This window comes from Harpegnathos saltator, unplaced genomic scaffold (assembly GCF_003227715.2).
Source record: "Harpegnathos saltator strain DR-91 unplaced genomic scaffold, Hsal_v8.6 scaffold155, whole genome shotgun sequence".
NCBI classification, from domain to species: Eukaryota; Metazoa; Arthropoda; class Insecta; order Hymenoptera; family Formicidae; genus Harpegnathos; species Harpegnathos saltator.
The window spans coordinates 116742-143059 of NW_020229934.1; the positions used below are offsets into that span (position 1 = coordinate 116742).

Here is a 26318-nt window from a genome sequence, read left to right on the forward strand (position 1 = left end):
TTATTTGAATTATTTGTTAGTAAAGTTTTTTGATAAGTTTTTAAAAACTAAAAAATTCCATAAATTGGAATTTTTAACAATTGTAAAAGATTAAATATTTTGCGTTTGAAATTTATTCGATTTTCGCTACGGAATTATGCATAGGCCCAATATTTTGCAAAGCTCTCTAGGTAAGCTACAAAAATGAAAAATGGGTAATTCCATTTAAAAAATTAAAGATAATCACCTTGAAAACGCTATTTAAGGTTATATTATACTAATACCACTATCTGATGCGTCACTTAAAAATCTACAACTATCTGAAACATTTTTCTCTAAAATGTTACGTTTACGAAAAAATCGAGTGACTCGGATAGTCTGAAATATCTCGTATATACTACTACTATTACAATTACTACTACTAGTAATAAGTTAATAAACTCGAGGTTTCAATCCTACAATACTAGCAACTCGTTACCAACTCTTACCTCATCTCGTAAACTCCACAATTCCTTCTCAAATTGTGCAACCATTCATCGGATGAGAGAAAAAGAAACGCAGTCAGAAACGCAGTTAGATCGACTGACAAACTGACCGTATTCCGTTACATTGTAAAACTCGTCGAAAAAAGTTCTACAAACATTAATCAGCTGACTGTGTTTGGTTAGAGACATTCGATAATATCTCATAATGCTGTGTAGTAATCGCAAAGATATGAATTAGGAATGAATATTGTTTATTGTGTATAATAATTAAAATAAATGTATCTGATTGACCGAAACATATTCTGTAAATTGTACGAGAAATTCTATATCTTTCTTTTACTGTTCCACTTTGATATCTTTCTCAGAATTTTTTGCTGATGTTAATCCCATTTCTTTTTTACATTCCTACAATTAATAATGTCGATTTTTAAAAACACTGACAAATTTATTAATTTTACTTTTCTATAATATTAGTGTTCGAATGTACCTGTATAGCTCTCACAATTGGATAAAGTGGCCTGACATTTTTTGATTCTTCTAAAATTTTATTGCCATAAAACAAAATCCTCCGATTGGCTTCTTCAAACGCAACTTTTGTATTTATGTCTTCGAGTTCACTCATTTCTTTTTCACGTTGTTTTTCTATTCGCTTTTCTTCCTATATATAATTATATGAAACGAATAATTAATTTATATGTAGGGTGTATAAAAAGTACCGGGACGGTGAAACCTTGGGAAATACCGGAAATTGAAGGCAACTTAAAATTTTAAATAGCAACATGAAACAATATATCGTTAGATACAGTTTAAAAAAACAACTTTTGTTTGAAAAAAATTATAATATTACTAAGAATAATATTACTAATTACTAAGAAATGAAAAGATAGTTACAGATGCTTAAATTTGCCACTTTGACGAAGACATCTTTCCATTTTTTACTTCATACTGTCGACGACTCTTAAGACTTCTGCAGAATTTAAATAATAGTAAGCTTCTTGAATCCATTCGTCGTTTAGACCAAACATAATAAACACACAACCTAACAAGCCAGACTTGATATGAATTACAAGCTAAATATAAACATAAGAAAGAAGGTTGCCATTCTCTAAATTCTGCAGAAATCCTAAGAACTATCAATAACATAAGGATGGAAAGATGTCTTCGTCAAAGTGGCAAATACTTTTTAAACATCTGTAACTATTTTTTCATTTCCGAGTGATGTTAATTCTTTTCGAGAAAAAATTATTTTTTCTTAAAAACTCTATTCAACGATACCCATATTGTCCCATTTAAAAATTTTAAGTTACCTTTAATTTCCGATATTTCTCAGGATTTCCCAGGAAAAGTGAAAGTAACATCATCAGAAACTTCAGATAGACTTTTGTGGTAAACATATTATCCCAACTTCCTAGCACTATTCTTTTTAATGTATACATGTATGCACGCACGCACATGCATGCACGCGCGCACATGCATGCACGCGCGCGCACACACATACATTCGAATATATGCAGGATGCACAGGACGTCTCAATATTAGCTACGAAGAACTAGCTACGAAGAACTTATGGAGACAGAGATTAAGACGAACATAAAAATCCCATACTGTTTTGCGGTATTCGCAATAATTATTAATCGCAATAATTATTAATAATTATTAATTGTAAAAATTGACGAGTGGTGACAGAAGAGCCGTTCCAATTTAGTGCGACCCAACAACTGACATGCGGCAAAACGTAGGAGCGACGAGATAAAACATGAATAGCGACACGTCTTTCCTCTCGCCGTGCACCAGCAAAATTTGTTGGATCGACTAAGTCCTTATTCCCGAAAATTTGTGGAAAATATACGATATTTCATCAATGAGGCAATTTAATTGGCTGAAAATCGTGATATCTGGTGACATTCATGTAATATCGTATGCGACATTTTTCAAGAATACGAACCCTAGGCCGCGTTCTTGTCCGAATGGCTGCAATGCTTCTCCAATCATCCATCCCGACACGCGCTTACTTATCAGATTTCTCTAATTAATAACTCGATAATTATCATAAATATCGCAAAACAATATTGGACTTTTATGTTTGTCTTAACCCACTTTCTATGAGCTCTATGAAAATTGTTCTAAGACACCTATATATATGTATAAATATGTTCTCTCTATGTTAAATGATGTACAAAAACCCTAATCTTGTTGAGCTGCTGCGGAAGCTATTAATTATTCGGACTTTGGACTCATTGATACTTTTGACCTACACATCAAGAACTATTATATATAATATAAATCGTCAAACAATTTAGCCAAAAGCCATTTCGCATCAGGTCATCTGAAATATTCTGCAAAGTCCTCTGAAGCATTTTAAATGAAATCTTGCTTATAAAGATTGTTCTCTTTCTCTAAAAATCTATTACTACTATTACTACTTTTTAATTAACTTTCTGTTCAAGTTAGTTGTTTTAATAAGATTCATTATATCATTTTATAATTATAATTGCAATAATTATTTTTAAAAACTTAATAAATAAAATTGTTAATATTTATTAATATACTTTATCAGTACGCTTTTCCATTATTATTAAACAGAATGATAATCTTGTAAATATAAACAATTACTTATTATACATTAGTTTAACATTTATCGCAGTGTGTGTCACTGGTAACTGACAAGACGTGAGTAAAAAGTTCAGTGTCGATCACTAACCGTCATGGCGGTGAATATGTTAATTAATTTCTTAATGATTATTGTATAATTTGCAAAACAATAAAAGACCCTTCTGCTCAGTTTAATCTACTGCACACAAGCTTTGTATAATTAATTGTTATAAAATCTATATCAAATATAAAACTGTTCTTTCTTTGCATCATGATATAAGAAAAATATATTCTTACAATTTCATTTTGTAATTCACTTCTATATTCCAATATCTGCTGCCATTGTCGTTTGTTCTCCTGAATGTTGTTTTGTTTGTTAAATTCATCTCTATTAAATCTGTGCATTATTTCCCAATTTCTTAATTCTTTCTCCTCTTGTTTTTGTTTTTTTGTTTTTATTTTCAGTACTTCATGTTGAAGCTTATATTCGTTTCTGCCAACACGCATTGCTTCCTGTCGTTCCTTTCCTGCTTCTATTTTTTCTATTTCGATTGCTTTTTTCTCTCCTATAGCTTTTTGTAAGGTTTTTCGTTCTTCTTCCTTATACCTTTGAGCAATTGCGTTATAATCCTCCACTAAAAAAAAAAAAAAAAACAATTGTTAGTAATTGTAATTCTATTCTATCAATATTTATCATATCTAAAGTTTTTTCCACCAAATTTTTCCACGATTGTTTCACGAAAATAGAGTATCATTTAACACCTATAATCTGCTGTTGACGTTCTCTCTCTTTCGTTTCTCTTATTGTTATCGATTTATGTATTTCCTGTATTCGTTCTTTCGTTTCTTGATAAATTTTCGACATCCAATCCTGAATCTCTTCATTGTGTTTTAATTTTAATATGAATTGATTTTTCCTCTTTACCTCATTTTGAAAAAACTGTTGGAGACTCTTCTTTTTGTTCGATATCTATAAACAAAATAATACATTGAAATTGATTAGAATAAAACGTGTTATCGGTAAATATTAATATTTATTAGATATTATCTTCGTAGATATTATCGATAGTAAATATATTAATACATACTTCTTGTATTTCCTTTTCTTTCGTAAGTTGCAAGTCTCGAATTATATTATTTAAATCTTGTTTTTCGTTCTGCAATTTCTCCACTGCTTTCAATTTAATATCATGTTTGTTCTTTTCAACTCTAATTTATAATTTATAATCAATACAAAACTATTGACGATGCTGTTTTAATAAATAGATTAGAATCCAGGAATTATTGAACATGTTATACATATTATATATGTATATAACGTAATATATATCACCGAAAATTAATACTCTTGTTTTTCTTAGACTGGGTGGGCACATAAAAAGTATTGAGCCTTTTGCGCACGAGGTAGCGTTAGTGTCCCAAATCTCAAGATATATGAGTCGCAGCAGGTCAGGCCTAACGTCATTTGACAGCTGACAAGTTGAAGTTAGTAGACGTACAAAAAGTGTTGGAATTCTTATAATCAGACGTAAGGTATTGCGTCGTGAAGATGAGTGAACTTTCCGCAAAACTGCGCTACATTTTACAATTTTATTTCGATAAAGGCGCAAATGCTGCGCAGGCCTGTGAAGAAATTTGTGCTGTTTATAGGCAAGATACATTATCAAAAGCAATAGCCAAAAGATGGTTCAGTCGCTTTCGTTCTGGAAATTTCGATGTCCAAGATGCTCCTCGCAGTGGGCGACCAATCACAGAAAAAGTGAATAATATTCTGGCAAAAGCCGAGCAAGACCGGTATGTAAGCAGTCATGACATCGCCAATGACCTAAACATCTATCACCAAACAGTGTTAAATCATTTGGAGAAAGTTGGCTATAAAAAGAAGCTTGATGTTTGGGTGCCACATGATTTGACTCAAAAAAATTTACTCGACCGAATTTCTATCTGCGAATCTCTACTGAAACGTAACAAAATCGAGCCATTTCTGAAGCAGTTGGTCACGAGTGATGAAAAGTGGATAACCTACGACAACAATGTGCGAAAAAGATCGTGGTCGAAGTGAAGAGAAGTTCCACTCAGTCTGTGGTAAAACCCACACTGACACCTAGAAAGGTTATGCTGTGTGTTTGGTAGGATTGGAACGGCATCGTGCATCACGAGCTGCTGCCGCCAGAATGATAGACTCGGACCTATATTGTCGACAGTTAGCGCGATTGCACCTAACAATTCAAAAGAAACGGCCGAAACTGGTCAACAGAAAGGGTGTCATATACCACTCTGACAACGCCACACCGCATACATCTTTAACGACCCGTCAGAAATTGAGAGAATTTGACTGGGAGGTTTTAATGCATCCACCGTATAGCCAAAACCTGGCACCGTCAGACTATTATTTGTTTCGGTCTCTACAGAACTTCTTGAATGGTGTTAAGTTAGTTTCAAAAGAGGCCTGTGAAAACCACGTGTCACAATTTTTTGACCAGAAAATGGCAGAAGGTCATCGAACAAAATGGTGCATATGTGGTTTCATAATGTTATTTTCAAATAACAATAAATATATTCTCAATTTTGACCTCCAAAGGCTCAATATTTTTTAGACAAACTAATATATATACGTTCCGCTACATATACACGTGGCTATACAATACTAATAATTCTATATCTTCATTAATATATCATCAATTCTATATATACAGGGTGTTCCATTTTAAAGGACTCACTCAAATATCTCAGAAACACTGCGTTAAATCGAAAAATGTTTAAGAAATGCTATAGAAAATGCTTAAGACAAAAGTTGTTTAGCTTGAAGGGGGACATAGGACAGCGATAGCATTTTGTTTATAGATGGCTCCATTTTCGATATATTTACTGATTATCAATTTTCTTAAATGGAAATCCAAATTTTTTATTATATCATCTTTTTCTACCAATTAATTTAAACAACTTTCGTCTGAAATATTTTTTTATTTGCTTAATATATTTTGAGATATTTAAGGAAAACTTGGTAACTTTTTCAATATTTAACTTACGATATCTCGCTAATTATTTGTCGGAAGAAAAAGTGGTACTAAACTTTCTTGCTTTATTTAGTCTCAAGAATATATTGTTTCAATAGCGCCCTGATTTTTGTTAATTTGATGATTTTAAAATTTCCAAAAATCAGTAAGTTAACAAAAGTCAAGGCGCTATTGTAACAATATATTCATGAGACTAAATAAAGCAAGAAAGTCTAGTACCACTTTTTCTTCCAACAAATAGTTAGCGAGATATCGTAAGTTAAATATTGAAAAAGTTATCAAGTTTTCCTCAAATATCTCAAAAAATATTAGACAAATAAAAAAATGTTTAGACAAAAGTTGTTCAAATTAACTAGTAGAAAAAAACAGTCTAATAAAAAATAAGGGTTCCCGTTTAAAAAACGCAAGTTGATCTTCAAATGACTTTGAAAATAGAGGTTAAGGTCAAATTCAAGGTCATCATAAGGTAGCTCACTTAAATCCCTACAACTTTTAATCAGATCATTTTCCTTGAAACTTTAATACTGAAGAGTTATTAGGGTGGTCTGTTACTTTTGGGACACCCTGTATATCTACAATAATACATATTAATATTACTCTCAAAGCAAATATTAATTTTATTCTTAAATATTCTTAGAGCTTACTGTTTCTTTAGATCCATTCTGTAATTTTTCATCTTTTCTTCTTGCTTCCTTATTTCCTGTTTTTCTTGTTCCCTATATCTTGCAACAGCTGTCTTAATAGAATCAACATATGTTTCATCTTGTTCCTCATCTATTGTTTTAATAATTTTCTGAAATGTCACTTGGGTTTCCAATTCCCTGAGACACTGATAAAATTATAATAAACCATTGTAAATTTAATTTTTATAATCCTGTTGAAGAGTCAAAGAGGACTTGTTAAGGCCCTAACATAATTATGTAAATATTCTTTTAAAAAAAAATACCTCGGAAGATAGCAAGGCATTATTAATTCGTCGACATAAAGGTCTTTGTTGTAATAACAACATCTTTGCCTGCCCCATTATTCTTGCATATTCTATTGCTTTTTTCTTATCAATTTCCTTGATAAGGACTGTTTCTTCCTCCTTAGCCTTCCCTTTCTCTGACAATAATTCTTCCTTCTGCCTTGCTTTAATATGCTGTTATCAAATTATTTTTGTTTCAGTAATTTTATCAATTAACTGAGATAAATTTTGCAAAATAATCAAATATATTTTATCTAAATTATACAAAAATTATTTCAAATGTGTATATTTTGTGGATTTCTGAAGCAAGATTTGCAACAAGAAATATTATCTTTATATTTAGCATATTATCCTTTAATATTTGATTAAATTGCAAATTGCAAAATGTATTACATAAAAATTAATAAATGTATTTCTATATTGATTTCAATTCTCTCATAATTACTTTTTTCAATGCTGCTAGTTTTGTATATTCTTTCTCTTGTTGCTCCATTATCCTATCTTCATCTAGAGTATAGTTCATCAGTTTTTGAAAAGTACATTTTGGTGCTAACAATATCGATGATCTTTTAAATGCCTATAAAACAAATTTATAGTGTTTATGAAATTTATAATAGAATAATTTACAAGAAATTCAATTCCTATAAGCGTTTTTAAATTTTAAAAATAAGTCCAGGAACTTGTAAAATAGAATAATTGAACAATTATAATTATGCCTTATGTCCTTTCTCAGTATTAACTTTGTTCCTCAAATATATGAATAAAATTATATTGAAAATTATTGTTTACAATATAAAAATATTCAGACAGCAAATTCTGCAAGAACGGATTTTGCATAGTATCTTGTGTAGACTCTGTTAAAAATTTACTTTGCTAAAAAGAGCAGAAATACCACAGAATTTAATAATAAAATATGATGACAGATGACAGAAACTGAATAGGATTCATGATTCTAATGCGTTTAAATAGAACATGCTGCAAATTCTACTCACTTTCTCTCATCAATCCAGTATTAGATCCAATAAATTTTATCAATAAAATATTAACCAAATGCAAACACAGATGTATCTGTCAACAGATTGAATCTGTTGTCAATTTATCGGCAGACTATTAGCAGATTGTTTACTGGATATCAAACTTTTTGGTCCTTCTGCACTACTTATTTTATTTATTTAATTCAAACCTTTCTCTTAATTTTCATGAACACTTAATGTGAAGATACTCGAAAAGTAAGAGGAAAAATACTCACTTTCGAATTCTGAAACGTCTGTCCAGGTTTCAAGAAATTTTTTGTACACATTTCTAAACGAGTATCCATTATTATCCTTTATGTCGTTTTAAAAGGAACAAGTTATAAATACAATATAAAATAAATTACTTAACAAGTAAAGTGAAGATACTGGTCATAACATGCAATTCATTGAACGTATACGAAACCTCTCGCAGAGTAACCGTTCACATGGAAACCAAATAAAAACGATCAATGCACCATATGATTTCAAGAAATGTCAAAACGGCTGACAATCCCAAAATTTTTGATAATATAGAGACGATCACCTGTAATTTTCTATCAAATCAAAACTCTCTCTCTCTCTCTGTCTCCTTCCCCTCTCTCCCCTCCTTCCCTCATTTTATCTCTTTTTCTCCCGCACGCGCGCACATACATACGCACACACGCACGCATGAACGCATGCACGCATGCACGCATGAACGCACGCACACACGTACACACATCCTACATGCACGCACATACGTACTTGATACTGTGAGAAATTATTACTGTTGACGTATTTCACAATCCCCTGAAACCTGTTTTTCGATCGGCCAATTAGAATTGAAGATAGAGCAGTTTGAAGATACTCGATTTGCTATACTTTTAATTCAGAACTCGTCATATTTCTCTAAGTTATTAATCAGTTTCCGCCATCAAACTTTTACAAAAACTATGCATATGTATAATGTTGAATATATGTAAAACGTCGTTAATTTAGCCCCTTATACTGATCTTGTAAATGTCCTCGTTTGAATAAGACCAGTAATATGGTTTTCGCGTACTTTTTTATGTTTATGGGAATCAAAAGCAGCTTTTCTATTCCGAAATCTTTATAGGCATGGTATGTAATATACAAAAAAGCATTTCTGCATCATCAATTATTCATATGGACGTGATATATCAAGATGTGATTTTCACAAGAGATAAGTGGAATTAACACTTCATAATGATAGAGCAACAGAATACAAATCAGTTTTATTAATCGTAGCATATTCTTTTTCTGATGTTTATAACTCTGACTAAATAACTGTTGATCTCAGTCATTTATCATTGTAAGGGATGTGGTAAGTACGTAAAAAGTGCTTTTGAACTTCTTATTCGATCCATTCTTAATATAGATTTTGTGAGAAAGGAAAACATAATAGTATATTCAAACGAATTACTCGGCATGAATGCCGACATTTTGTAGCAAAGTCGAAAAAAAAGCAACAACTGACTTTTCTTCGAAAAAGCACACTAATGACGCTAATGAAGTATTTACAATGTCAGAATCTTCAGACTTGCTAAGATATTCCGTCAACTTCTGTAAAAATAGCGGTAGATATAAAAAGATGTAATATATCTGAGGAGAAATGTATGGTTTGTAAGAAAAGTGGTAATCTTGTATGCGTTTCATATATCCTTTTGAAGAGATTTGATAAAGTTGTCGGAAAAATGTCTTTGTGACGTCTTTAAGACATTATAGGGATACGGTTTCGTACGAAACCGATACCCGAGGTAGATTGTTTCAGATCGAGCAACAGATACCGTGTGGAATCAGTGTAGCGTCATAGTAAGCTTCTTCCAGAAACTTTAAATCTTCCGAACATACCTGCCGGGCCAAGTGACAAATCTGAATACGATTGCGGGGGTTTTTGAACACCACGATATAATTCATATTTAGGGTGACCATATGTACTCTTTTAAGAGTATATGTACTCTTTTTAAGGTGGTAAAAAGAGTACTCTCTACTTTTTACGTATCATACTCTTGTATGTACTCTTTTTTCGTAATGTTACGTAATGTCGTAATTATACTTTGTCGATAATGACCAGAGAGCAGACTTCGGTGACGTTTTCATCACTCACAGCATTTGAGCGCCACGAGCGCCAATACCGATTATGCGTAGAAGTTCTGCGCAACGGTGCCCCGCTAGTTACTACGTAGGCAGTCTGAAAAGTTCTCGACCTGACACATACATGGCATTAGAAACTGTCAAACTATAATTGTATTGGAAAGTGGCATCTCTGATAAACTCATGTAAAATTTTATTCGATCTGTCAAGTCATTTGAGTAGTAGCACCAGTAGAGAAAACTTTGTGCAAGATAAGTGCCGCATTTGCTAACAATTAACCAAAAACGCATTCGAATGCGTATTTCTCAAACATGTTTGGATCGTCTTAATAAAATGAATTTCAAGCGTCGTTTCATAACTGTTGATGAAACTTGGATCCACCACTATATACCAGAGCGAAAAGAACCTTCTGGAATCACACTTTAATGATATTGAATTATTGGAAAAACGTTGGAATATATGTATTGAAGTTTCAGGAGATTATATTGAAAAATAAAACATATTTCACGGCAAAAAAATTTTTTTTCATTGTTAGGCCGAGAACTTTTCAGACTGCCCTCGTATAAATCGTGCAGCACAATCGACACTGGCGCGTAGCGCTCTGGCGTTGTGAGTGCGGAAAACGGTGCTGATATCTGCTCTTTGGTAACGACACAGTGAAAACCGAAATTGTCAGGCGATGTACGGAGTGCAAAATATAATTATAAAATATCTTAATAATATAATAAAATATAGGTGTTCGACTAATATTTCTCGGTTTATTTAGTACCCACTATGTTTTATTTTAAATATTATACCTAGTAATCCATTAATCACTGTCCCAGATAAAACATAAAACCATTTTGACGTCAAAATGATATAATTTTTATATTATTTGACGTCACCTTGACTTTTATATGATTTTGTGTTCTACTTACTGTACTCTTTTGGAACCGTAATTAGTACTCTTTTATACACTTTTTTACCCGTCTTTTACTCTTTTTTTATGACTAGGATATGGTCACCCTATTCACGTTGAGAGAAATATCTCGTTGTCCACGTCCTTGATGAAATAGATTTTGCGAAATGAGTATAACACTAAGATTTTTGTGATGACCCCCCTCCGTGAACAGATCGATGATTACATCGCATGATGACGATTCCCTCATGAGATCGTCTATTATCACCAATTTCGTGACAAGCGGATTGTTTGAATAATCATCCGCGCGCGGTAAGCCTTCTCGAAATTCGATCATGCATCGTCGATTTCACCACTTCATGTTGTAGTTACCGGTAAGCCTCTTGCCAGTCGGCATAATAAAATAGGATCTTGTCGAAACGAGTATCCGTCATCTCGGGTAAATAACGAAGAAGAGTCTTTATGAAGACTGTTTTCCCACAACCCGCAAACGATCGATGTCCAAGGATGTTTCCAGCGCACATCCATGTTGCTAAATGACTGATTCAGCTACTTAGCGAAGCTACATAAATGCTACTTAGCGAAGCTACATAAATGCTGAAGAAAAGAAGAAACGGTGATGAGCTTATAACTCGCCCCTTCGCAGTGGCCGCGCGGTCCCGCTAGCTCATATCCAGTGGCGGAAGCGCCACATTGAATAAGCTTTTTAACATGGCGCTCGCGACTGCAGGAATAGCTTATTTTAGCACCGCCAGTGATATTAGCTTTCCAACGTTAAACTGTGAGCTAATAAACGTTCAATGAGCTCGTACGAGCGAACGCTTGTGGGCGAAAGAGCAGCTTCTAGCAATATAATTTGCTAAAATTTTATTGTGATTCGTGAGATCATATTCGAGGATAGAAATACATATATATATATATATATTTGTAAGAAAATTTATTGCTTCTTTATTTTGCAAAACTTATTGTAATAGAATATACAGGGTGTCCCAAAAGTAACGGACCACCCTAATAACTCTTCAGTATTGAAATTTCGACGAAAATTATCTGAATAAAAGTTGTAGGGATTTAAGTGAGCTACCTTATGATGACCTTGAATTTGACCTTAACCTCTATTTTCAAGGTCATTTGAAGGTCAACTTGCGTTTTTTAAATGGGAACCCTTATTTTTTATTCTACTTTTTTTCTACTAGTTAATTTGAACAACTTTTGTTTGAAACATTTTTTATTTGTCTAATATTTTTTGAGATATTTGAGGAAAACTTGATAACTTTTTCAATATTTAACGATATCTTGCTAACTATTTGTCGGAAGAAAAAGTGATACTAGACTTTTTTATTTTACTTGATCTCAAGAATATATTGTTACAATAGTGCTCTAACATTTTTTTAACTTATCAACCTTCGGAAATTTCAAGATTATCAAATTAATAAATGTCAGACACTTCGCGGATGTTCCTTGTAAGATATTTACTATAGCAACGTATGCATAAATGTTATAATTAGTAATGCAGTTACATATGTTTTATAAATGTCTCATACTCAGACGAAAATATAATATTTGTATAACGACTTTATATATATAATAATATATAGACAACTTTAAGATTCTTTTTATAATATCTAAAAATATTCTTATGTTATAAAAAAACGTCTTATAAAAATCTTATTTAAGACATTTTTAAGACGTTTTTTAAATAAACATGTTTTCATATACATGTTGTATTTAACAATATTTCTTTTGCTTATGATAATTATGTTACAGGTATTATGATAATGCCTTATTCCATAATGCCTGAAGAGAAATTAATGATAAATCGTCCGTTCGTGTATGGTATAATAAAAACCATCCGGAGTGAAGACACCTATAAAATGATGCCGATATTCACTGGATATATTTTGAATCCTGAGTAATGAAAATAAATGTAAATTCTGTTGGAATCTAAACCATCTTGTTAAAAGAAATGTAACAGAGGACACAGAAATTCAAATTGTCAAATAAATACATCACATATATACACATGTTACCAAAAATATTGTATTTATACCTAATGATTATAACTTTGACACAATAACGCACACACACACACACACACACATATACACGCATGCACGCACACACACATATGTATACAGGGTGTTTCATTTTAAGTGATATAGTCGATTATCTCGCAAACCAATGATTTTATTGAAAAAATTTTTCAATAGTTATATGGCTTGAAGAGAGATCCACAGGACGTCGACCCTACATGGCTGCCGGAGGCAGATTCACGTAATCGAGGATGCCTCCGGCCGTCTAGGGATTGCATCCGTCTGCCGACGAAGGGGGCACTGGCCATCGTGGGGAGAAGAAGGTGATTTCCCCTTCTTCCCTGAGGCCCCCACTCCTCGCCCTCCTCAACGTAATCGAGAGGGGCTGGGAGAGCACGTGGGTGTCCCCTCTCTTCTCTCAACAAGGAGAGCAGCCGGTGGCCAATCCGGCAAGCCTGCTCAGTCGGGGCGCCGCGCCCTTCTTTCCCGCGTAAGCTGGGGGTCGCAACACTAGGGCGGAGGGCTCGTCATCGAGCCTCAAGGCTGGAGTGCTGAGGAGGGAATGCAGGCGCAGTTCCCCCAGCTCCCTCACTCCGGTTCGCTTAGCAGGCACCCTAGGGAGTTTTAACCGGTAAGAGTTCGGCATAATCCCCGCCCCTTCCCAAAGGGGCGGGAGTATTCATGAGGGTTTCTCCCCATGAATAAAAAAAAGAAACACATGATGGACATATGGATTTGACCTTGAGTGACCTTGTCAAAGGCAGGTCAACATCATGTCAATGATTTTTTAAATGGAACACCCTACTTTTTTCATTATATATTCTTGTAGCTTCGAGGTCTTGTACCTCGAGAACTTTTCAAAACACTATAATAAAGTTATTTTATGTTGAGTACTTTTCGGGTTATGGAGCTTGAAAGTTTTAGTATCGCCGGCATTAGCGTTACCCAAGGTGTACTAGATGGAGGTTGCATAGTTGGATTTACACTTGCGTGCGTGTACGTGTGTCCACATCCAGTCAACTAAGGCAAAATCGATCACTGATCCGGCCGGTTAAGCCAAGATCAACTTGAATATGTCGTTAGCCATTGATAGGATGTTCGAATGGACTTCAATTTTCTTGCAGACATAGCCTCAACCGTTTCTCAAAATGATCTACTGTTGAAATTGAAATATTTTGAGGAATGCTGTGACAAACATTAGTTGTCCGATTTTTCAAGTCTCCTGTAGATGTCGACGGAGTTTTGTAAACAATATTTTTTATATAGCTTCACAAAAATATCACGCGAAGTTAAATCAGGAAAACGTGGAGGTCATCGAATATATCCATACCTTCCTATCCATCTTTCATGAAAGATATTATTCAGGTATTCCATCACAATATATGGAAAATGAGGTGGCGCACCATCTTGCTGCCACACATTTTTTGTCAAGTAGCAAGATCTACCTCTTCTAAAAGCCCGTCTTATGCTGCAAGAAATAAAGGTAAGTTTCCCCATTTAAGCGGTTATCAAAAAAGTATGGACCAATCAAATATCCGTTTACAATTCCGCACCAAGTGTTTAAACTCCAACGGTATTGATTATCAACACGTTGAGTCCAATAAAAATTGTATGTGGACCAATAATGATAGTTATGCGTATTGAGTTGTCTGTTGTTATGAAATGAAGCTTCGTCACTGAAGAGAATATACTGGAAAAAAGTTGGGTTTTCTCTTACCATTCGTAATACTCAACGACAAAATTGTCTTTTTAGCCGCATATCATTTTCATTTACGTGTTGGGTTAAAGTGATATGGTAGGGATGGAATTTATGTCTTTGTAAAATCCTCCACACGTAACATAAGGTGACATAAGGAATTCCTAAATTACATTGCAGTTCTCGAGTTGAAATATGAGGATTCAAATTTACCATTGCTAGCACCGCTAATACACGCGAATTAACGTCATCTTCACCATTTATCCCACATAGAATAGAACATCCAGATGTCCAGTAGATAGCCAGCATGGAGATTAAAAATCTACAATGGACGTCTATGTAATATCCATAAGACCTCTACTGAACATCCAAACGTCCGCTTCTTGAACGTTCTGTGGATCTCCATAGACATTTTGAATGGAGTTTCTATGGAGGTTACACGTGCAAATATGGACATACTGATAATGAAGCTCTTATGAACATTTCCTGCAGCTTTTATGGATATTTCTACCTAATTAGCAAAAAATCATTACGTTAACGTAATTAAAGACTAATTAAACGTTATTATAACGATATGTAACGTTTTCAAATATGTCGTACCTAATGTTGTATACCAGTATCATAATGAACAAACTTTGACCTCGATTTGGAGGTTTCGATAATGTTGAATTCACAAATGTAAAGTTGTTATAAATAATGTTGTGCTAACATTTTGGTAATGTTTCTCAGTAGAAAAATTAAAAATTAATTATTGCTCTTTTTCTAGTAGAAATGATTTTTAAAGTTTTTAGCCCATGCTGGTTTTACTTGAAACTTAGTTTATTTTATTGATATCATATCACATCATATTTGGAAAACTCGCACTTGGTACTGGTGTGACACGAATTCGGACATTCAAAACAGCTTCGGATTATAAATCTATCATTTTAACACTACACCAATTCCTCACTTCATATAAGTGTGTTTACTTTGGGTATAATTTCGAAGGTTCAATAATGTTTAAATGAGACTGTTATAATGTTACAAATCTAATATCAAATTATAAACATCTTTTGAAATTATAAACATTGTTGCATTAACATTAAATAAATGTTAAAATAATATTTAAAAAATATTTGCTATGTTTTATAAAATATTTTAACAATATACAGGATGTCTCATTTTAATGTCCTACCCCAAATAACTCTTCAGTATTGAAGTTTCAAAGAAAATGATCTGAGTAAAAGTTGTAGGGATTTAAGTGAGCTACCTTATGATGACCTTTTGAAATATTGCTGCAACATTTCAGGTATAATAATGCAAAATATTGTTTTTGCAATGTCTCTGCAATATTGCACTGCAATGTGCAATGTTGCAACATTGCAGTAATATTGCTGCAATTGTCTGTGCTGTATGGGATTACGTACTATGTGGGATATATCAATAAGTGCGCATGTACGGTTTTAAATGTAGCGCGTATCTCCACTTCGCGTCACGTGACCTATTTTAGTTCGACACATCTAGGGGTGCGTTCCGTTTCACGTATATGCGCGCATTTATCTATAGTTTATGTCACGTATATTATAAAAATGCGCGCATATGCGTGAAACGGAACGCACCCCTAGTATAGACTATGGTAATGCTGAAACTTGTCACTCGTTTCTTAAGAGGGGAGTCTGTACCCCCTGACATTTTGGTGTGATTGTAGTGCTTTGTACAATGGAGTATCTATTAAATAGTATACCTTTTATACTAATTTGGATTTTCATGATTTCATCAGTAATTTCAATATTTAATATTATATCATTTATATAATGTATATTATACTGTTTATAAAACGCAAGAATATCATAAATATTGGTTATTATGTTATGCTTTTGGGTAATTGTGAAGAATACGGGCCTCCTCACCAATTTCGCTGAAACTTTGCATAATTGTGTATTTTGGTGCATAGAACATGATCTTGAAAAAGTGTCCTCAAACGAATCGAAACTTATGAAGCGATAAAAAATGACACACGCGAGGTTAGGACATCTGTCATGCCGATAATACAGAGACTTATGGTCTGTTTTTTTTAGTTAGAAAGTATATGATAGTACATGTAAGCGGGGAGGGGTTCCGCTCCTCCCCCACACCATCTCCCCAAAAATCCTAACCTAACCCAACTTATTAAATCTTCATATATTGCATACATTATTAAAAAGATTATAATTTTTAAAACCCACACTTAACAGTATACAATAAAGATGCAATAAGTTTGGTTAGGTTAGGATTTCTTTGAAGAGGGAATGTGGGGGAGGGGCTCCGCCCCTCTCCCGATTATATGTACTCACACTTTACGCATTGCACATGCTTCTCAGTTAATCTGTATTATCGGCATGACAGATTTCCTAACCCCATGCGTGTTATCTTTCAGATTTTTATAACTTGATCCATTTGAGAGCGACACTTTTTTCTTTCAAAATCGTGTTCTACGCACCAAAATACACAATTGTGCAAAGTTTTAGCGAAATTAGTGAGTAGGTCCGTATCTTCACAATTACCTTCTTTTTTATAAAATTTCAACTTAAGTTTTCAAATATACATGTATCAATATTTGTTTCATTATGTGCATATTTTTAGGCTGCTGCACATTATTGTGTATGGGGATTATGCGAAGTTTGGGAATATTGTTGTGATGAAAATGTATGCTGTACTTATGATAATTACAACATATGGATTACAGTGTAAATATATTAGATTTACCTTGAAAATTATTATACTATTATATTTACTTGTTCAAATTAAAATCAATTGGAATGTTAACAGGATAATCATAGGAGGAGTTGTAATCGGATTGATACTTGCTGGTATATGTTTTTATTATAACTTACAACGTTTATATATTTACCTGCGTCAAAAATATTACAACAATAATTTTGTTCCAATGCCTTCAGAATTTTAAATCAACATGATATTAATAAACATGTAATATAAAAAAACAAATTCTTTATCGGATCAAGCTTGTCTAGTTTGTAAGTAGAAATTCTACCAATACTTTTGTAGTAATTTATTTTTATATGCCAAAATGTTTTGAGTATATGTCATATTGTGTTGTTAGGAACAGTTGTATCCATTCTGTCTTAATTATTTTTCATTTATTGTTTATAATATTTATATAAGTTATCAAATGGTATAAATACATTATCGTACATCATCCAAACTATGTCTCCAATCAAGTATTTTATTACTAATTTTAAAAATATTCCAATCCTCATTAATTTTTGAAGCACGAGATTTAATATGTATCAGTGTGCAGACATCTTTTGTATATTCAGGTACAAAGAAGTCAGAAAGTTTGGGTGCAACATCCTTTTGTCGTGGTTCTGGATCCTTGCTCCGTATAATAGTGGGCATTTGTTTATCTTCTATGTTCAAATCCACTAAATTGTTAAAAATTGCTTCATCCAATGGAAAATCCAGTACAGTAGAAATCTATCACAAAAAAGACTAAATGCTTTTAAATATTAACCTTATGTCTTATAATTTAAAATTACATACACCATGTAACTTAGCACTAAATTGCTCATATGTTAGAATAAAAATCAAACTATTTTAATTTATATTTACCAATCATGTCTGATTAGTTTCTGTCAGTTTTAAATAATTTATATCATGAGAGTTATTATTCATCTTTAATTATGTTAATTATAACTTAAAATCAGTTTAATAACATATAGATACCATAGCCTATATTCACATAAACAGCATAAAACTAATTTGATAATTTTTAATATTATAATTACTAATGTTATATACATATTTTGTTATATGCATAAATAATTATAACATACTTGTCTATACATATATGCAACAAATACAATAATGAACATTGTTAAATCTTATGCTGTTTATACAAATATATGATCTGTTCTTTATAGCTGTACTGTTGAACTAATGCAATAAGTTAGAGTGAGAAAAAATATGATTATCTCATTTTACTTATTGCACTAGTTCAGTAGTGCAGCTATAAAGAACAGATCCAATGACTACAAACATTATTGAACTAGTTTTGGGTGCTATGAATGATAGCCATATTTAGTCTATAATCAAATTGAAATTATAATCAAGTCATAAATTTGACTTGTGTGTGTATATATATATATTAATACGAAGTAAAAGGATAATAGGTAACTACTTATAGCTACTTATTTATATATATACATATATATAATCTGATTCAAATTCATATTTATCCTAATTTTACATATTACATATTATTATATATATATAAATATTACCTTTTCATTTAAAAGATTCTTCTGTACAGATGATAAATGATTAATATTTCTGATAACCTTATGTTGTTTAATTTCCTTAAGTTTATTAAAGATACATAAGATAGAATTAAAATCTGGTTGTGCCAATTTTTCTGCAGCATTATTTGATATATAACATTGTTTACTTGCATCATCTATCTTTATATCATGCTGTTTTTTATGAGAAACTCCTGGTCCCACAGAAACTTCAATTTTAGGGCCTGTTATATTATGTAATACATTTTTTTTAACAAGTCCTTTATTTTGTATTCTAGGTTTGATATATTTATAATATGGTATAACATCAGGTATAGTAGATTTTGCATTGAATATTTTTGTTTTGGTTTGCTTCTCAGTTCTTTTCATAATGCTTGGTACAGATTTTAACTTCATTATTTCCGTTGTATTAGAATTTATAGTATCTATTTTCTGCATATCATTATTGTTCCTAAATAGTTGTAACTTATTGCATACAATTGGCTGTTCATATTGATCATCTTTTATTTTTGTCTTAATATTTTTATTCAACATAATTTTGTTTGATACTGTAGTTTTATTTTCTTTGTTTTTTTGTTGTAAAATTCTTCTACAATGTTTCAAAATATTATTTTCCATGCATCTATTTTTATCTAGTTGCAATAATTTATCAATTTCTTTCATGTTTTGAGTATTTACATTGTGTAAAGTTTTTGGAAGCTCAGTTTCTGACACATTATCATTAAACAATGATGTATTTTGAGTATTCTTAGATGCTTTATCATCAAAACATACTGCGACTTTCATTTCACAATTCTTCAAAGGTATGTCCTTTTCATGAATATCAGTATGCTCTGTAGAACTCATTATTCTAACAGGTCTTTCAAGAGTTACAATATTTTTAATTTTGGGACCATTTATTTGTAAATTTGTACGATTCTTACAAGATTCTTTAACAGTTCCATTATTTTGCTCTTTATTAGAAAGTTGAGAGAATCTAACTCTTGGTCTTAAAACGGTTTTCGTGTTTTCTGACATGGTCAACACATTTGAATATATATGGGATAATTTTTACATGGATAATTAAAATAAATTAACAGCACTCAATACATGTTCCCAACTATGACTATATAACAATGATAACAATGAACTACTAGCGATGATTTTGGCCAGATCTCAACATCTCCAGCGCCGCCAGTACCAGAGAGAAACCTGAGAGCGACCACCGGACCGGTTACGCTGGGACGCATTTTCCGACGCGCCACCTGAGAAAATGTGTGCACACTATGCCCGTCCTGACGATAATGATAAAGCGTGCATGGTTCTTGTTCACTCTATTTCCTTAAGGAAGATATTAAGTTAGAAAAGCACAGACGATCAATCGCTCTCCGTCTTTGTCTCACTACCGATGAACGACAGTGCGGCAGGAGGAAACACGAGGCGAGTCAGCGGCAGATCTTATCGCTAAACTAGAATCTCTACTGTCTTGCCCCTTCACCTCCTCATGTTTCACGCAACGCACTACCCGCAATTCGGGAAGAACAGGGTTGATACCGGACTTTATTGTGGTAAAAAAATGTGCCTGTATATTCAGCCGTTTAGGAGATATCAAAGGTAAAAGTTTTTTAACTCGTTCCGCGAATATCTCCGCTTCAACTGGGAGTTCAGAGTCGAAATTTATAGTGAACGTACGGTTTTATAGGACTATATTTTGGTGAAGAAAACAGGCCTGTATCTCTAGCCGTTTTGGAGATATCGAAGGTTAAAGTTTTCGAACTTTTCCGTTAATATCTCCGCTTCTACTGGTAGTTGAGAGTCGTAATTAATGGTGAAATGTAGGTTTTTAGAGGACTATATTTTGATGTCAGAAACAGGCCTGTATCTCTAGCCGTTTAGGAGATAGCGAAGATTAAAGTTTTCCAACCTTTCTCCGTTGATATCTCCGCTTCTACTAGGAGTAGAGAGTCGCCACTTACGGCAAAATGTAGGGTTTTGAGAGGACTTTAATTTGGTGCAAGAAACAGGCCTGTATCTCTAACCGTTTAGGAGATATCGAAGTTTAATGTTTTCCAGCCTTTCTCCGTCGATATCCAGCCTTCCTCCGTCGATATCTCCGCTTCTACTGGGAGTAGAGAGTCGTCCACGTAGTCGAAAATGTAGGGTTTTGAAAGGACTTTAATTTGGTGCCAGAACCAGGCCTGTATCTCTAACCGTTTAGGAGATATCGAAGGTTAAAGTTTTCCAACCTTTCTGCGTTGATATCTCCGCTTCTACTGGGAGTAGGTAGTCGCCTCTTACGGCAAAATGTAGGGTTTTGAGAGGACTTTAATTTGGTGCCAGAACCAGGCCTGTATCTCTAACCGTTTAGGAGATATCGAAGTTTAAAGTTTTCCAGCCTTTCTCCGTAGATATCCAGCCTTCCTCCGTCGATATCTCCGCTTCTGCTGGGAGTAGAGAGTCGTCCATGTAGTCGAAAATGTAGGGTTTTGAAATGTAGGGTTTTGAAAGGACTTTAATTTGGTGCCAGAACCAGGCCTGTATCTCTAACCGTTTAGGAGATATCGAAGGTTAAAGTTTTCCAAGCTTTCTCCGTTGATATCTCCGCTTCTACTGGGAGTAGAGAGTCGTCACTTACGGCAAAATGTAGGGTTTTGAGAGGACTTTAATTTGGTGCCAGAACCAGGCCTGTATCTCTAACCGTTTAGGAGATATCGAAGGTTAAAGTTTTCCAAGTTTCTCCTTTGATATCTCCGCTTCTACTGGGAGTAGAGAGTCGTCACTTACGGCAAAATGTAGGGTTTTGAGAGGACTTTAATTTGGTGCCAGAACCAGGCCTGTATCTCTAACCGTTTAGGAGATATCGAAGGTTAAAGTTTTCCAAGTTTTCTCCGTCGATATCTCCGCTTCTACTGGGAGTAGAGAGTCGTCCATGTAGTCCAAAATGTAGGGTTTTGAAAGGGCTTTAATTTGGTACCTGTCCGAAGCCTGTATCTCTAACCGTTTAGGAGATATCGAAGGTTAAAGTTTTCCAACCTTTCTCCGTCGATATCCAGTCTTCATCCATCGATATCTCCGCTTCTACTGGGAGTAGAGAGTCGTCCATGTAGTGCAAAATGTAGGGTTTTGAAAGGGCTTTAATTTGGTACCTGTCCGAAGCCTGTATCTCTAACCGTTTAGGAGATATCGAAGGTTAAAGTTTTCCAACCTTTCTCCGTCGATATCTCCGCTTCTACTGGGAGTAGAGAGTCGTCCATGTAGTGCAAAATGTAGGGTTTTGAAAGGGCTTTAATTTGGTACCTGTCCGAAGCCTGTATCTCTAACCGTTTAGGAGATATCGAAGGTTAAAGTTTTCCAACCTTTCTCCGTCGATATCCATCCTTCATCCGTCGATATCTCCGCTTCTACTGGAGTAGAGGGCGTCCATGTAGTCCAAAATGTAGGGTTTTGAAAGGGCTTTAATTTGGTACCTGTCCGAAGCCTGTATCTCTAACCGTTTAGGAGATATTGAAGGTTAAAGTTTTCCAACCTTTCTCCGTCGATATCCAGCCTTCATCCGTCGATATCTCCGCTTCTACTGGGAGTAGAGGGTCGTCCATGTAGTCCAAAATGTAGGGTTTTGAAAGGGCTTTAATTTGGTACCTGTCCGAAGCCTGTATCTCTAACCGTTTAGGAGATATCGAAGGTTAAAGTTTTCCAACCTTTCTCCGTCGATATCTCCGCTTCTACTGGGAGTAGAGAGTCGTCCATGTAGTGCAAAATGTAGGGTTTTGAAAGGGCTTTAATTTGGTACCTGTCCGAAGCCTGTATCTCTAACCGTTTAGGAGATATCGAAGGTTAAAGTTTTCCAACCTTTCTCCGTCGATATCCAGTCTTCATCCGTCGATATCTCCGCTTCTACTGGGAGTAGAGAGTCGTCCATGTAGTCCAAAATGTAGGGTTTTGAAAGGGCTTTAATTTGGTACCTGACCGAAGCCTGTATCTCTAACCGTTTAGGAGATATCGATGGTTAAAGTTTTCCAACCATTCTCCGTCGATATCCAGTCTTCATCCGTCGATATCTCCGCTTCTACTGTGAGTAGAGAGTCGTCCATGTAGTGCAAAATGTAGGGTTTTGAAAGGGCTTTAATTTGGTACCTGTCCGAAGCCTGTATCTCTAACCGTTTAGGAGATATCGAAGGTTAAAGTTTTCCAACCTTTCTCCGTCGATATCCAGCCTTCATCCGTCGATATCTCCGCTTCTACTGGGAGTAGAGGGTCGTCCATGTAGTCCAAAATGTAGGGTTTTGAAAGGGCTTTAATTTGGTACCTGTCCGAAGCCTGTATCTCTAACCGTTTAGGAGATATCGAAGGTTAAAGTTTTCCAACCATTCTCCGTCGATATCCAGTCTTCATCCGTCGATATCTCCGCTTCTACTGGGAGTAGAGAGTCGTCCATGTAGTGCAAAATGTAGGGTTTTGAAAGGGCTTTAATTTGGTACTGTCCGAAGCCTGTATCTCTAACCGTTTAGGAGATATCGAAGGTTAAAGTTTTCCAACCTTTCTCCGTCGATATCCATCCTTCATCCGTCGATATCTCCGCTTCTACTGGGAGTAGAGGGTCGTCATTGTAGTCCAAAATGTAGGGTTTTGAAAGGGCTTTAATTTGGTACCTGTCCGAAGCCTGTATCTCTAACCGTTTAGGAGATATGAAGGTTAAAGTTTTCAACCTTCTCCGTCGATATCCAGCCTTCATCCGTCGATATCTCCGCTTCTATGGAGTAGAGGGTCGTCATTGTAGTCCAAAATGTAGGGTTTTGAAAGGGCTTTAATTTGGTACCTGTCCGAAGCCTGTATCTCTAACCGTTTAGGAGATATCGAAGGTTAAAGTTTCTAACCTTTCTCCGTCGATATCCAGCCTTCATCCGTCGATATCTCCGCTTCTATTGGGAGTAGAGGGTCGTCATTGTAGTCCAAAATGTAGGGTTTTGAAAGGGCTTTAATTTGGTACCTGTCCGAAGCCTGTATCTCTAACCGTTTAGGAGATATCGAAGGTTAAAGTTTCTAACCTTTCTCCGTCGATATCCAGCCTTCATCCGTCGATATCTCCGCTTCTATTGGGAGTAGAGGGTCGTCATTGTAGTCCAAAATGTAGGGTTTTGAAAGGGCTTTAATTTGTACCTGTCCGAAGCCTGTATCTCTAACCGTTTAGGAGATATCGAAGGTTAAAGTTTTCTAACCTTTCTCCGTCGATATCCAGCCTTCATCCGTCGATATCTCCGCTTCTATTGGGAGTAGAGGGTCGTCATTGTAGTCCAAAATGTAGGGTTTTGAAAGGGCTTTAATTTGGTACCTGTCCGAAGCCTGTATCTCTAACCGTTTAGGAGATATCGAAGGTTAAAGTTTTCTAACCTTTCTCCGTCGATATCCAGCCTTCATCCGTCGATATCTCCGCTTCTATTGGGAGTAGAGGGTCGTCATTGTAGTCCAAAATGTAGGGTTTTGAAAGGGCTTTAATTTGGTACCTGTCCGAAGCCTGTATCTCTAACCGTTTAGGAGATATCGAAGGTTAAAGTTTTCTAACCTTTCTCCGTCGATATCCAGCCTTCATCCGTCGATATCTCCGCTTCTATTGGGAGTAGAGGGTCGTCATTGTAGTCCAAAATGTAGGGTTTTGAAAGGGCTTTAATTTGGTACCTGTCCGAAGCCTGTATCTCTAACCGTTTAGGAGATATCGAAGGTTAAAGTTTTCTAACCTTTCTCCGTCGATATCCAGCCTTCATCCGTCGATATCTCCGCTTCTATTGGGAGTAGAGGTCGTCATTGTAGTCCAAAATGTAGGGTTTTGAAAGGGCTTTAATTTGGTACCTGTCCGAAGCCTGTATCTCTAACCGTTTAGGAGATATCGAAGGTTAAAGTTTTCTAACCTTTCTCCGTCGATATCCAGCCTTCATCCGTCGATATCTCCGCTTCTATTGGAGTAGAGGGTCGTCATTGTAGTCCAAAATGTAGGGTTTTGAAAGGGCTTTAATTTGGTACCTGTCCGAAGCCTGTATCTCTAACCGTTTAGGAGATATCGAAGGTTAAAGTTTTCTAACCTTTCTCCGTCGATATCCAGCCTTCATCCGTCGATATCTCCGCTTCTATTGGGAGTAGAGGGTCGTTCATTGTAGTCCAAAATGTAGGGTTTTGAAAGGGCTTTAATTTGGTACCTGTCCGAAGCCTGTATCTCTAACCGTTTAGGAGATATCGAAGGTTAAAGTTTTCTAACCTTTCTCCGTCGATATCCAGCCTTCATCCGTCGATATCTCCGCTTCTATTGGAGTAGGGGCTCATGTAGTCCAAATGTAGGTTTTGAAGGGCTTTAATTTGGTACCTGTCCGAAGCCTGTATCTCTAACCGTTTAGGAGATATCGAAGGTTTAAAATTTCTAACCTTTCTCCGTCGATATCCAGCCTTCATCCGTCGATATCTCCGCTTCTATTGGGAGTAGAGGGTCGTCATTGTAGTCCAAAATGTAGGGTTTTGAAAGGGCTTTAATTTGGTACCTGTCCGAAGCCTGTATCTCTAACCGTTTAGGAGATATCGAAGGTTAAAGTTTTCTAACCTTTCTCCGTCGATATCCAGCCTTCATTCGTCGATATCTCCGCTTCTATTGGGAGTAGAGGGTCGTCCATTGTAGTCCAAAATGTAGGGTTTTGAAAGGGCTTTAATTGGTACCTGTCCGAAGCCTGTATCTCTAACCGTTTAGGAGATATCGAAGGTTAAAGTTTTCTAACCTTTCTCCGTCGATATCCAGCCTTCATCCGTCGATATCTCCGCTTCTATTGGGAGTAGAGGGTCGTCCATGTAGTCCAAAATGTAGGGTTTTGAAAGGGCTTTAATTTGGTACCTGTCCGAAGCCTGTATCTCTAACCGTTTAGGAGATATCGAAGGTTAAAGTTTTCTAACCTTTCTCCGTCGATATCCAGCCTTCATCCGTCGATATCTCCGCTTCTATTGGGAGTAGAGGGTCGTCATTGTAGTCCAAAATGTAGGGTTTGAAAGGGCTTTAATTTGGTACCTGTCCGAAGCCTGTATCTCTAACCGTTTAGGAGATATCGAAGGTTAAAGTTTTCTAACCTTTCTCCGTCGATATCCAGCCTTCATCCGTCGATATCTCCGCTTCTATTGGGAGTAGAGGGTCGTCATTGTAGTCCAAAATGTAGGGTTTTGAAAGGGCTTTAATTTGGTACCTGTCCGAAGCCTGTATCTCTAACCGTTTAGGAGATATCGAAGGTTAAAGTTTTCTAACCTTTCTCCGTCGATATCCAGCCTT

General features: G+C 35.0%; 2 protein-coding genes and 1 pseudogene across 2 annotated transcripts; 1 reads left to right on the forward strand and 2 right to left on the reverse strand.

Annotated features, from left to right (window-relative positions):
- Positions 1–731: 731 nt before the first annotated feature.
- LOC105189397 (trichohyalin-like) lies at positions 732–7611 on the reverse strand (annotated as a pseudogene).
- Positions 7612–16377: 8766 nt separating this feature from the next.
- Positions 16378–17761, forward strand: LOC105189388 (uncharacterized). The gene is made up of 3 exons (XM_011151446.3): positions 16378–16529; positions 17373–17476; positions 17559–17761. The coding sequence occupies exons 1-3, from the start codon at positions 16470–16472 to the stop codon at positions 17692–17694; spliced, it is 300 nt and encodes a 99-aa protein (XP_011149748.1). The 5' UTR covers positions 16378–16469; the 3' UTR covers positions 17695–17761.
- A 131-nt stretch (positions 17762–17892) lies between these two features.
- Positions 17893–20233, reverse strand: LOC105189395 (uncharacterized). The gene is made up of 2 exons (XM_019844295.2): positions 19031–20233; positions 17893–18224 (listed from the first exon to the last, which is right to left on the reverse strand). Exons 1-2 carry the CDS (start codon positions 20060–20062, stop codon positions 17934–17936), a joined length of 1323 nt encoding a protein of 440 aa, XP_019699854.1. The 5' UTR covers positions 20063–20233; the 3' UTR covers positions 17893–17933.
- Positions 20234–26318: the final 6085 nt, after the last annotated feature.

What these genes read in the sequence shown, in the direction of transcription:
- LOC105189388 (XM_011151446.3), top strand. Translation starts at nt 16,470, where the DNA reads ATGGAGTATCTATTAAATAGTATACCTTTTATACTAATTTGGATTTTC. An exon ending in GGATTTTCATGATTTCATCA is followed by an intron (nt 16,530 to 17,372) that starts GTAATTTCAATA and finishes GCATATTTTTAG; the next exon opens with GCTGCTGCACATTATTGTGT. An exon ending in TACAACATATGGATTACAGT is followed by an intron (nt 17,477 to 17,558) that starts GTAAATATATTA and finishes GAATGTTAACAG; the next exon opens with GATAATCATAGGAGGAGTTG.
- LOC105189395 (XM_019844295.2), bottom strand. Translation starts at nt 20,062, where the DNA reads ATGTCAGAAAACACGAAAACCGTTTTAAGACCAAGAGTTAGATTCTCT. An exon ending in AGAATCTTTTAAATGAAAAG is followed by an intron (nt 18,225 to 19,030) that starts GTAATATTTATA and finishes TTTTTGTGATAG; the next exon opens with ATTTCTACTGTACTGGATTT.